This window comes from Rutilus rutilus, assembly GCF_951802725.1.
Source record: "Rutilus rutilus genome assembly, chromosome: 23".
NCBI lineage: Eukaryota > Metazoa > Chordata > Actinopteri > Cypriniformes > Leuciscidae > Rutilus > Rutilus rutilus.
The window spans coordinates 15,389,074-15,402,201 of NC_140233.1; the positions used below are offsets into that span (position 1 = coordinate 15,389,074).

At 38.8% G+C, this 13,128-nt stretch overlaps 1 protein-coding gene across 2 annotated transcripts in view; it reads right to left on the bottom strand.

Annotated features, from left to right (window-relative positions):
- Positions 1 to 13,128, bottom strand: part of dock4a (dedicator of cytokinesis 4a) — a 75,645-nt gene that overhangs the window by 20,056 nt on the left and 42,461 nt on the right. For both annotated transcript variants that reach the window (XM_084396896.1, XM_084396897.1), the window contains 6 exons: positions 11,268 to 11,365; positions 11,090 to 11,173; positions 10,017 to 10,117; positions 6,166 to 6,247; positions 4,132 to 4,302; positions 144 to 336 (listed from right to left, as the gene is read on the bottom strand). In XM_084396896.1, the coding sequence (XP_084253022.1) occupies positions 144 to 336; positions 4,132 to 4,302; positions 6,166 to 6,247; positions 10,017 to 10,117; positions 11,090 to 11,173; positions 11,268 to 11,365 (729 nt within the window). The remainder of the gene's footprint in view (positions 1 to 143; positions 337 to 4,131; positions 4,303 to 6,165; positions 6,248 to 10,016; positions 10,118 to 11,089; positions 11,174 to 11,267; positions 11,366 to 13,128) is intronic.

A 13,128-nucleotide genomic window follows, 5' to 3' on the forward strand; every position in this document is an offset into this window, starting at 1 on the left:
CCAACAGGTTTAAAGGGTTAAACGGCATAGACGCAGTGTACTCTAGCATTTAGGTGGCCTCTAATAGATCTAAACTGGTGTTTTCAGCAATATTTGTTTAATTTTTAAATGCTTTAAATCAGAAAAACTGAGTGATCCTTTACCCGGGTTGATGTAGAGAGGGCTCTCCACGGTCTTGGCCATGCACTGCAGTTTGACGGCCTGTAGGGGGCAGTCGTTGTGCGTGAGGGCGGGCAGACTGCTCAGCGTGTCACGGGCCAGATTTGCCACCTCTCTCATGCTGAAGATCTTTAGCAGCTCGCAGCACACAGTCGGGAACGATCTCAGGAACACGGCCTGAGAAAATGCCAGTAAACACATCGTTAAGTGTTTGTTTAGTACAAAAAAACCCAGTCAAGCTCATTAGATGGTGCCCAAGAGATAACTTTAAAGTCACCATGAAATCAAAATAGACAATTCTTGTTATTTTTTTATGTAATATTGCATAAATACTGCAGTATTTATAATCAATTATTTATCTGTGCACATCAATATTTAAAAAATTCATGTACCCTCGTAATCTTTAATCAAAATAACTTCTCCCTCTTTTTTGCAGCATCATCTCTTCTCTTCTCTGATGATGTGTTTACCGGAGCGAGGGCGGGATCAACCTGTCACTCAACATGAGATCGACCAATAGCAAACCACAACCATCCAATCAATTTCTGATGGACAAAATCAAGTCCCACCCTACATTTTTTCTTTTTCGGGAAGCAGTTTCACTCAAATATACACTCACCTAAAGGATTATTAGGAACACCATACTAATACTGTGTTTGACCCCCTTTCGCCTTTAGAACTGCCTTAATTCTACGTGGCATTGATTCAACAAGGTGCTGAAAGCATTCTTTAGAAATGTTGGCCCATATTGATAGGATAGCATCTTGCAGTTGATGGAGATTTGTGGGATGCACATCCAGGGCACGAAGCTCCCGTTCCACCACATCCCAAAGATGCTCTATTGGGTTGAGATCTGGTGACTGTGGGGGCCATTTTAGTACAGTGAACTCATTGTCATGTTCAAGAAACCAATTTGAAATGATTCGAGCTTTGTGACATGGTGCATTATCCTGCTGGAAGTAGCCATCAGAGGATGGGTACATGGTGGTCATAAAGGGATGGACATGGTCAGAAACAATGCTCAGGTAGGCCGTGGCATTTAAACGATGCCCAATTGGTACTAAGGGGCCTAAAGTGTGCCAAGAAAACATCCCCCACACCATTACACCACCACCACCAGCCTGCACAGTGGTAACAAGGCATGATGGATCCATGTTCTCATTCTGTTTACGCCAAATTCTGACTCTACCATCTGAATGTCTCAACAGAAATCGAGACTCATCAGACCAGGCAACATTTTTCCAGTCTTCAACTGTCCAATTTTGGTGAGCTCGTGCAAATTGTAGCATCTTTTTCCTATTTGTAGTGGAGATGAGTGGTACCCGGTGGGGTCTTCTGCTGTTGTAGCCCATCCGCCTCAAGGTTGTGCGTGTTGTGGCTTCACAAATGCTTTGCTGCATACCTCGGTTGTAACGAGTGGTTATTTCAGTCAAAGTTGCTCTTCTATCAGCTTGAATCAGTCGGCCCATTCTCCTCTGACCTCTAGCATCAACAAGGCATTTTCGCCCACAGGACTGCCGCATACTGGATGTTTTTCCCTTTTCACACCATTCTTTGTAAACCCTAGAAATGGTTGTGTGTGAAAATCCCAGTAACTGAGCAGATTGTGAAATACCCGTCTGGCACCAACAACCATGCCACGCTCAAAATTGCTTAAATCACCTTTCTTTCCCATTCTGACATTCAGTTTGGAGTTCAGGAGATTGTCTTGACCAGGACCACACCCCTAAATGCATTGAAGCAACTGCCATGTGATTGGTTGATTAGATAATTGCATTAATGAGAAATTGAACAGGTGTTCCTAATAATCCTTTAGGTGAGTGTATGCCACAATAGGGAAGACCATCGCAACTCGTTTCATGCCGACTTTAATAATATGTGTAATGTGCTGCGGTATGTGTGTATTTTGTGCATTTGTGTCACTGTAATACAACCGCTATCATCTTCCTCCAAACACATTTGCACATTGATTTAGTGGGAAAATGTTCCTCTGGTGCGGTAGGGGACGTCAAACAACAGATGTAAGCAAAGGCACTTATTCACACACACAAATATTGTGGTGACACGAATCTGGCACAGATCCAGTCGCCTGCATGTGCTTTGGATTATGCCACGGTGTCCAAAGACGCTTTGTTTTCTTGGCTGTGTTAATTGAAATCTGCTCTCTTGCTGGGCTGCCATAACAAGAACAGACTTGTGTGCGAGTTCAGTGTGAGTGAATGTGCGAATGTGAGCGCGCGTCCCCACTGTGCCACCGTTAACGCTCGTCGGAACGAAACGAATCTCTGAAAGAACGGGGAGCAGGTCTCTCTGCCCGACGGACACACATGGCTCTGCTGACTCCAAGCTCGCGGGCCGTGACAGTGTGTGGCAGGCTTTTAGCACGCACAGCATGCGTCTCTGTTTGTGTATATCAAGACTGGATTAACTCTCCATGGGCTGACTGAGCTTTGAACGCTGCGATGCTAGCAGAACAAATGTGGGTGGGGCTGAAAAAAAGTACAGTACTCAATAAACACTTCTAACTTCCTGCTAACTGTCTTCCTAATGTTCATCTCAGCGGGTTCATCTCAAATCTCACGACGCATACGCATCTATAATATGGTTTGTTGAAAATAACAACGTGTAAAACAGAGACTTATGTATGTTTCTGTCGATGGATACGCATTCCGACTTCCCCTAAACGTATATGACCAGTCGTGTACACCGTCATCACCTGGGTTTTGAACCTGAAGAGCACATGTTGCTATCTGTTTTAAACTAAACTCATTTAAGCCTTGCCAATTTAAACATTCAAGTGCAAGTAGACTCGAAAGAAAACTCGCTGCGAGAAGATGTATGCGCACTCATCCGATCCGAAGCGCGCACATGGATAGCCGTGGCTCAGACAACGTGCAAATATTGAGTTCTCTTGCGCTTGAAAGGACAAAAATGATGTCAACATGCCCGCTTTGGCAAGTATCCTAGCAAACAAAGTAGGTTATGTCTTAAGTGAACGCAAACCGTCGAGAAAGACGACGCATGTGTATCAGTATCAGTGCACTGGATCCACGCATTCATTATGTCTTAAAGTGACAGCAGTGTTTTTCATCAAACAATAAATAACAAGGAAATCACTTACTGCTCTTGACTGAATAGCTTCTATAACTTTAACAATTATTCATCTTTATTTCATTTCTGCAGTGAAATCATATGGAATGTTTACATTTGATTACTTGATTCAATTTCTGTACCTGAAAAGCACTGTTTATTTTATTTGTATATTTGCTCTATTCTGTATTTATTTGTGCTGTTGCTTGTGGTTTGATGATTTGTTGTTATTTTCTTTATTTTTATTTGACAGTAGTCCTTTTTTCCCTGAACATAGCACATACCGAACCGTACCGAAACAGCGACCCTAAAATCGTGATAAAAACCGAACCGTGAGTAATCTGACTGACTATACCCTATATCATAATTTAATTCCCTGACATATGAAGTCCAGTTTACAGGTAAGCGATAACCAGATTAGTGCATTCCAAATCATAAATACACTGAAAATATGTCTGGATCAAAGGTGTCTGGATGGTGTTTCGGCTAACATTTTCCACAGCCTCTTCCTCTAGGTCAGAGGTCACCAATTAATAGACCATAATCCACAAATCGTTTTAATGCAAACTATTTTTAAAGCAGCATGTGAAACAGGAATTACAATTGCCAGAAACAATAATTTATGTTGGTCCAATTGCTAAAATGTGATTGTTCAGATCTTTGCTGAGAAAAAATAATAAAAGAAACCGGATCTCTTGAAACTGAGCCACTTCAGGTTGTAAAGATGTAATTTTATGATGGTAGATTATGCTCAAATGCTGGAATACCAGCTTACTACACAGTAAGTACATACTTTCTCATCACTCAGTGCAGTGCATACTTTTTGTATAAGAAGTGTGTGAACTTGAACCCAGTGTAGGCGTACAGGCGTGTGTGTCTCACCTGTGTGTGTGTGATGGGGCTGATGCCCTTACTCTCGTGAGACAGGAACAGGTGGATGGATTTGAAGAGCTCATGAACAGAGCAGCGGAATTCCTCCTCGTTCTGGCCTCCGGTGGCCGCCGCGTACAGACGCCGGGACTGCACAATGTACTTAAACAAGTACTCTGACGCCTGTGGGCCATATGACATCAAACTATTGTTATTGAAATTTATATTTAAAATCACATTAAAAAAAAAATCCTAACTAAAAATCCAAAACATGTTTAAAATGATTTCTTAACCCTGTTAAAGGCACACTATGCAGTTTCCGCTTTTCTCAAACAGCGACCCCTAGAGTCGCTGTGGAGTACTTGTATTTAACGTTACTGTCGTAAATACCGCTCACGCAGAGCCGTCTCTGCACTCTTCCAACCGCGCTTTCTTCGCTTTCTTCGTCGACGCTGCCATGATTCACGTCTGAAACGCGTGCTAGTGTCTTCCATAGAGGCTGCTTCATATGTTGTTGACGTATGTGACGTCGTGACGTAAAGCAAGTCGTGATTCTCGCGAGATTTGTCGGAGCGCCACCTCTCAAACCTGCATTGCTGGTTTTGCAGGATGATTCGCCCTACTACGAGTTCGTTTGCCATCGAAATGATTTCAAAGCTGTTATATTAAGGTACAAATCTTGCATAGTGTGCCTTTAAAGCCTGACATATAAAATAATAGTCAGTAAAATCTATTATTTATATGGAACAGTTTATTGAACCTTTAGACAAAATATAAACAAAATCTAAAGAAAAGACTTTGCATGTTTATGCTGAGCATCATATTTGATACATTAAAGCTTTTATGACTATATAGTATGATATAGTGAGAATATGAAGCTCACACTAGTGAAGAAAAAACACCTCAGTTTTATTCAGAGGCCCAAACTGAGCAGAAATATGCAATTTGGTCAAAAAAAAAAAGCTTGTAATGTAAATCAATCAGATTTTTATAGCAGTATAACAGACTACTTACATAAAATGCATACAGTATATAAATATCAGATGTCACTCTTTATCTCCCAATAATAAGTCTTAGTAAGATGATATTTAAATGCTTATTTGTATGATCAAAGCTCTGTAGATTCTTATTGTGAGGGCAAAATATATAATGCAATTTAAATGATGATGATTGAGAGATGAACAAATAAATGTTCCTCAAAAGCCTGATGGATCATATTTGATACTCGCATTTTAACATGGTTTTTGCTTCAGTCCGACGATTAATCAGACGACAGAAAGCATGTAGTAGATTGTGTAGAAACAGTTTTTTCAGAAATGTTTTGATCATGTTGATCATTTAGAGGCTTTAGAAATGTGCATATCAAATATGGTGGAGAAGGCTTTACAGGGTTAATTTTATATATATATATATATATATATATATATATATATATATATATATATATACAATTTTATATATTGAACATATTGGAATGCATTATCTGTTTCTTTATTACTTTTTGAAGAAGAAAAAAAAAAATCTGTAAACATAGTGTGAAGAGCATTTTCTGTTTTTAAACATTTCAATCAGAAAGAGCAAAAATACCACAAGATGAACCCAAAGAGGTTTGAAAGGTTCAAGGTAAGAAAGTGGGAATTGCTTTCAAACAACACCTTTGAAGGGTGAAAACGAGTGTGGATGCATTTGGAGAATGTGCCTGGTGGTCCCACGGCGGGTCATAAAAGCAGAACGGGCAAATGAAGAAAGAAAAGACTGAATGTTTGTAGCTTAATTGCATGATGGGTAAGAAAAGAAGTTCCTGTGGGTGAGAGAGGCTGGAGAGGTAGAACAGATGCATCAAGGGTATTCATAGCTGCTGGGGAGAAAGCTTAGACGATCAGGACAGAGAACCAGCAGGGGGTGAGGGTTTATTCATGATAGACCGACAGAGAGACAGAGACAGAGAGAGAGAGAGAGAGATAGAGATATAGGGTGCATATGTTTCCTCATAGATTTGCATACATACTATACTGTGACATATGAAGCGCATGTTAGCGTTCTCACCTTCAAAACCTGCTGGATCTGTTCCTGGTGCTCGGCATCAATGATACGATCCACATACCACTTCAACACACGGATCAGATCCCTGCAAGCACAAGCCGTGAATATCAGACATCAGGAGCAAAAAAAAAAAAAAAAGCAGTTAGCTAAAACTTGCCATTTATGTATGAATGTTGTACGTTTCTGTTTGTCCTGCAGGGAACATGCATAATATCGCAAATTATTCATAGGCAGTGCTCAAGATTTTACAGAGCCTCTAAAGTGACATCTGCAGGGAAAAGAAAAATGTTGGCATGCTCATTTAGTCTGTTCGGTACCTTTACATCCTTTTTTTTAATTTTTTTTAATTTAGTTATATATTTTAGATTTTAAATTCAGTTTATTTTTTAATGGCGAATAAACAGGTTTAAACTACCTTTCAAAAGTTTTTGTTTTTTAATGATGTCTCTTCTGCTGACAAGGCTGAATTTATTTGACTAAAAATACATTAAAAACAGTAATATTGTGAAATATCATTACAATTTAAATTAACTGTTTCTATTTGAATATATTTTAAAAGGTCATTTATTCCTGTGATGCAAAGCTGAATTTTCAGCGTCATTACTGGATTACTTCAGTGTCACATGATCCTTCAGAAATCATTCTAATATGCTGATTTGCTGCTCAATTGTTAATATAGTTTTAAATTTTAAATCTAAAAAAAGATTTCACTGCTAGTTTTTGTCTTCATAATATTATAAATATTTGTCCATCAACAATCATAACCTTGATAAGATTACAAATTAAATCTGACTGGTAGACGTTATTCCAAGACTCCTCATCGAGTATATGAAGTAAATCTGACGCATATCTTAAAATTTGCTCATGCACCTAACAGGTTTTGTAAAGTTTAGGAACCGACCCCCAGAATCAGAGGGCTCTGACAGGTTGAATGCTGTTCTAAGGAGAGTAAAGGTCCTTAACGGTCCAGTGTATCCCTTGAGAAGTCTTAAACACTCAAGCGATGAAACGTCTGAGATGTTTCAAGTGATGGTAACAATGAATCAGTGGAGTTAGAGTGCACAGGTCTTCATGAATACTTAATACAGCTGCCATGAAACTTTGTAAATAAACTCCGGTTTAATGGACTCTTTTGCCAGTCAGAACCCATTACAATGGTTTAAAACGTCCTTCGGGTCCAATCCATCAAGATCTGTGTGAGAAGGACGGTGTGTGTAAAGGTGTACATATATTCACAGTCTGTGGACTACAGTGGGTCAAAATCTTGGAAAACCTGGAAAAAATACTTGAGGAAATAACAGTGAGAATAGTTTACTTTTGGTCAAACTTTTCTATTTGGCTATGTTGTTTTAAGGATGTTGTGATTAATTACAAATGGGGGAATAATTGGAGGCTCTTTATGAGCCTCTTGTTGATTTTGGAGGCCCATGAGAGTAATTTGGCCATAAGGAGAACATTTTTAACATTCCCAGCATGGGATTGCAATTAATGTCAGCCACAGTGTACTACTAGCTTTCATTCCCCCTAAAGATTTGACTTGAAATCCAATTAGATCTTAATTAAACACACTGTAGCACACTGATAAAATCAACTGCCTTAAAAATAGTCTTATCATAGTCTTTAACCATATCAAGATTAATCTTTATATATTATTTATCCTATTTATATTCACCAAGATCTGACAACACAGTTCAGTTCAGTTTGATCAGATTCAATTTGATTGGAAATGGTTTAGTTCAGTTCAGCTTTCTATTTTGTTTTGTATGATTCAATTCAATTCAGCTTTCTTCAGATAGATTCGATTCAGTTTAGTTTTGCTTGATTCATTTCAGCTTGGTTCAGATCAGTTAAATTCAGTTCTTTTCAGTTCAGCCTGTTGTCAATTAAAAAACCTTTTCAGTTGTGTTGTTTGTTCAGTCAGATTCAATGTGATATAAATCGGTTCAGTTTTGTTTGTTTGCTTTTTTCATTTAATTCAGCTTTGTTAAGACAGAATCAATACAGTTCGATTTAGTTTTGTTTGATAAAAGGCACACTACGCACTTTCCGTTTTTCTCAAACAGCGACCCCTAGAGTCGCTGTGGAGTACTTGTATTTAACGCTACTGTCGTAAATACCGCTCACGCAGAGCCGTCTCTGCACTCTTCCGACCACGCTTTCTTCGTCGCCATGATTCACGTCTGAAATGTCTTCCATAGAGGCTGCTTCATATGTTGTTGATGTATGTGACGTTGTGCCGTAAAGCAAGTCGTGATTCTTGCGAGATTTGGCAGGGCGCCACCTCTCAAACCTGCATTGCTGGTTTTGCCAGCGGCGTCCCCCTTCCCCTTGCTATCGGGATGATTCGCCCTACAACGAGTTCATTTACCATCGTAATTATTTTGAAACTGTTATATTAAGGTACAAATCTTGCATAGTGTGCCTTTAAGTTCAGCTCTGTTCAGTTCAGTCTGTTCTGTTACATCAAATCAAATCTGTTCCGTTAGATCCGATTCAATTCATGAGCAAATTGTGCCATAAATGGCTAAAGTAATACGGACCTCTTATTTCACACTACTTAGCATTGGAAATTTAAACACTATAATGTGACTCAACTGTTTATTCTCTAGCGATAACAGCAGTAAATGCCCTAGCAGCATCAGCTACATTTACTTTAGATACTTCAGGATTATTGACACTCAGTTTGAACCCAGCGACTCTGTTTTTCACAACCCTGAGACAAATCACCAATTCGCCGCCGCATCCATCCTGACTATAGATTAACCTTAGTGTGTCTTTGAGCATGCTGGGAAACACAGCGCAGTGTGAAAATGTATGTGTGTGTGAGTGTGGTTACAAAGCACATAACATTAACCTGAAAACAGGCTGTGAAAAAAACAACAGTCTGAAAGTGGGATTTTCCTGTCTCTTGTGAAATATAACAATTAAATATAATACTATGTAAACATAGGCCTAACGCACACGATGCAAAATAAAATAAAAAAACAATATGTTAACACACTTAATGTGCACTGCAAAATAAAATAAATTAATAAATTAAAAAATTAAAAAATAAATTAAAAAATTAATTTAGGCATCACAAAATTGTGAGAAATGTAAATATACACCTAATGCATACAATGCAAAATAAATAAAATAAAATAAATGTTTGAATGTAGGCATCACAACATAATAGGAATTGTAAAAATGCACTTAACACATAATGCAAAATGAAATAAAATAAAAGAAGAAAAAATAATAACAAAGAAACAGCATTACACGGGACACGGGACAGAAACACAGCACAGCATCATGGGAACTGGGTGACGGGAACAGTGTGAGAGTGAGTTTTTTGCAAGCCGCCCACATCCACCTCAGCTCTGACACTGATGCTCCACACTTCAGTGCGTTACAGAAGAAAGACCACATCTACTGCCCACACACACACACACAACAACACAACCACAACGCCTCATTACTGACAGACAGCACGGCCAGAACACACCGCACACACACACACACACACACACACACACACACACACACACACACTGCTTTCATTCAGAGAGCTTGAGCTACGAAACTATTCCAAAGTTTTGTTTCCTTTTTCTCTTAACACAAAATTTTGCATTGTACAAGCATTTTTGAAAGGCGAATACCTAGAGCACGTGTCTCGGGATACACATTTTAAAAGTTGACTTGACTGGCATCTTAAAAACGTGTGCTGCATTTTCTGTGTGAGACGCCACAAAAGACGAGAACACAACGGTCTTCAGAAAGTTTTTTCATCAGTTACAATTAAATTTTAAACAAAACGTATGTCTTAAGAATCGCGATTTTTAACAGAATCGTTTTTCCCCGCCCCTAATGTTTACCTGTAGGACAGAGCACCAGCGAAGTGGTTCTCGATGTAGTTGTCCATTACGGGCTTGAAGAGCTGGAATTTGCTGTCCTGCAGCAGATTTATAACGTGCACCTGAGGAGAAAACAAAAATCGTCACCTCAGTAAGGTCGTAAGCTAACTTTAGCAAAAATATGAACATAATTTGGTTTATTTTCCAATACTGATCAGCAGAATCAACAACTGCCGAATCAGTTTCCGAATCACCTCCTAGTGTAACAATCTTTGGTGAATCAACCATTTGTGAATCAACTGTTTGGCAGATCCATTAAATCCATTGTCAGATCAAACACTGACGAATCAACCATTTCATATTGACAGCTGATGAATCAACCACTAAGGAATTAAAAATTACTGTACATCAAACATCAACAAATTAACCACTGGTGAATCAATCATTGATGAATCAACCAGTGATAAATCAACCGCTAAATCAACGGTTAATAAACATTATCTGGTGTATAATTCCAAATTAAATATATTGATTTCAGTTTAAACTATATTATTATGTGAAAAGGAGGCAGCTGAGGAATGATATGAGACTTGAAACTAGCACCGCTTTGTAGGAAATCAATTGCCCAAGAATGGGCCGCAGAATGCAGCAATTGACCAATCAGAATAAAATATTCCAGAGAGCCAAGTAAAAAGTAAAGTTATTATATAAAACAATTCCCATGAAGCCTAAGAGAACACTCAATCATGCAGAATTTATTTAAAATGTGCTTTAATGTGCTAGAAGTACTTTGTTCTGCCTGAAATAAAGAGGATATGAGGACAGGAGTTGGATTATAGCAAGAGAAGTCTAAAATGGATTTTACGAGTTGCCATATTTGGCACGTAACCGTGGTTACACAGTCGAGGAGAGATGAGGAAAGCATCTTGTACTCATTAACAGCAAGAAACTGTCTCCTTGCGGAGGAGATGGATGAGTTTGTATGAGTTTGCAGTCAAAACATGTAGAGTATCTGTGGAAACTAGAAACTTGAGAGCAATGCATTGTCTACATTTTATACATTCACATTCACGTTTAAACAAAACATCACTCACCAGGCAGTCAAACACCTTTAGTCCATACCGCTGGGGACTCTCGTCTAAAATCCCAAACAAGGTGTCTAGAGTGTCCTGTAAAAACTGTACAGAGAGAATCAAAATGTTAGAGAGTCAAAAAATATTCTATGCTATTTCTGCAGTTTCAGTGGTAAAAGTTGCTGTATGTTGCTTATACCTTAACAATTTCAGTGCCATCAATGTCCTTGAGTTTGGAGAGGCAGTCAAGGATTCTGTCCAGATTGATTCTCCATTTCAGCAGGTCCAACATGTCACCTGAAAACAACACAAGAAACATGCACTTCTGAAGGTTAACCATTTAAATTGGGTTTCATTAATAAAATGGCTGAGTCAACAATTGTCAAATCACCTGTTTGTGTTTCAACCTTTAGTGAATCAACCATTGATGAGTCCGTTAAATCCCTTTGCGGATCAAATGTTGCCAAATCAACCACTAGTGAATTAACAACTATTTAATCAAACACTGGCCAATAACCTGTTTTCATATCAGCAGTTGGCAAATCAACAGCTGAAAAATTAATAACAGGCAAATCAACTGTCAACATATAAACCAGTGGTGAATCATTGATGAATCACCTGCTGACAAATCAACTGTTGGGTGAATAAACCATCGACAAATCCAAATAAATCACTGATGAATCAATCATTGGTTAATATGTTGGCAATTGATTTGCAGACAGTTGATTTGCCAATTGTTAATTCTTTAGTGGTTGATTCGCCAATTTCTGATATTCAGTGGTGAATCATTGACGAATCTAAATCAATCATTGATGAATCACATGTGAATCAACTGTTGGTGAATTAACCATTGGCAAATCAACAGCTGATGAATCAACCAGTACCAAATCAACCACTGGCGAATCAACTGCTGGTGAATCAACCAGTACCAAATCAACCACTGGCGAATCAACTGCTGGTGAATCAACCAGACCCAAATCAACCACTGGCGAATCAACTGCTGGTGAATCAACCAGTACCAAATCAACCATTGGCGAATCAACTGCTGGTGAATCAACCAGTACCAAATCAACCATTGGCGAATCAACAGCTGGTGAATCAACCAGTACCAAATAAAGCACTGGTGAATCAACCGTCATCAATGGCATCAACCAGTACAAAACCAACCATTCACGAATCAGCTGTAGGTGAATCAGCCAGTACCAAATCAACCATTGGTGAATCAAGCACTGGTGAATCAACCGTCATCATAGGTGTCAACCGCTGGCGAATCAACCAGTACAAAACCAACCATTCGCGAATCAACCGTTGTCATATCAACAATTGGTGAATCAACCACTGGTTAATCAACCGGTAGTAAATCTTAGGCGAATCAACCTAAGGTGAATCAACCATCATCATCGGTGTCAAGTGTCAACCACTGGCAAATCAACCTGTACAAAACCGACCATTGGTGAATCAACTCTAGGCGAATTAACCAGCATCATATGAACCATTGGTGAATCAACCGCTGGCGAATCAACTGGTCAAATGATCTATGAACCTTTAAAGGTGCCTTTTAAAACATTTACATGTGATGGGACAATGCAAGAATAACAAAGAAATAAAGACATGATTCACCTTAAGGTAACATTTAAGGTTAATTTTAAGGTGACGTAGTTACACATTACAACATGAACAAGTAACTAACCCTAAACCAAACACTAACCGTAACTCTATAGTAAGTACTTGCAGTTAATTCATATTACTCAGTACTTGTTTGAGTAAGTACAATGTAACTAATAAAGTGTAACCCAACTTAATATTTATGCAAGTGGTTTTGTCTATAGTTCATTATAGCTCAAAGGTCAGGATGAATATAATCAGTCTCAAGCTTCAGGCTTTTTAAAGTTTAGCCGAGTATAGATGCAATATAAACTGAATCTAACTTGGGATCAGTGCCTTCGTTAAATAACAGCCAGATGGCAGTTAATAAGTGTGCAGTTGGGCGAAGGCACGGCAGAGCCGCAGAGACACTGGGCGATCTTCCAAGGTCAACAGAGGCAGGTGTGGGCTCAGCC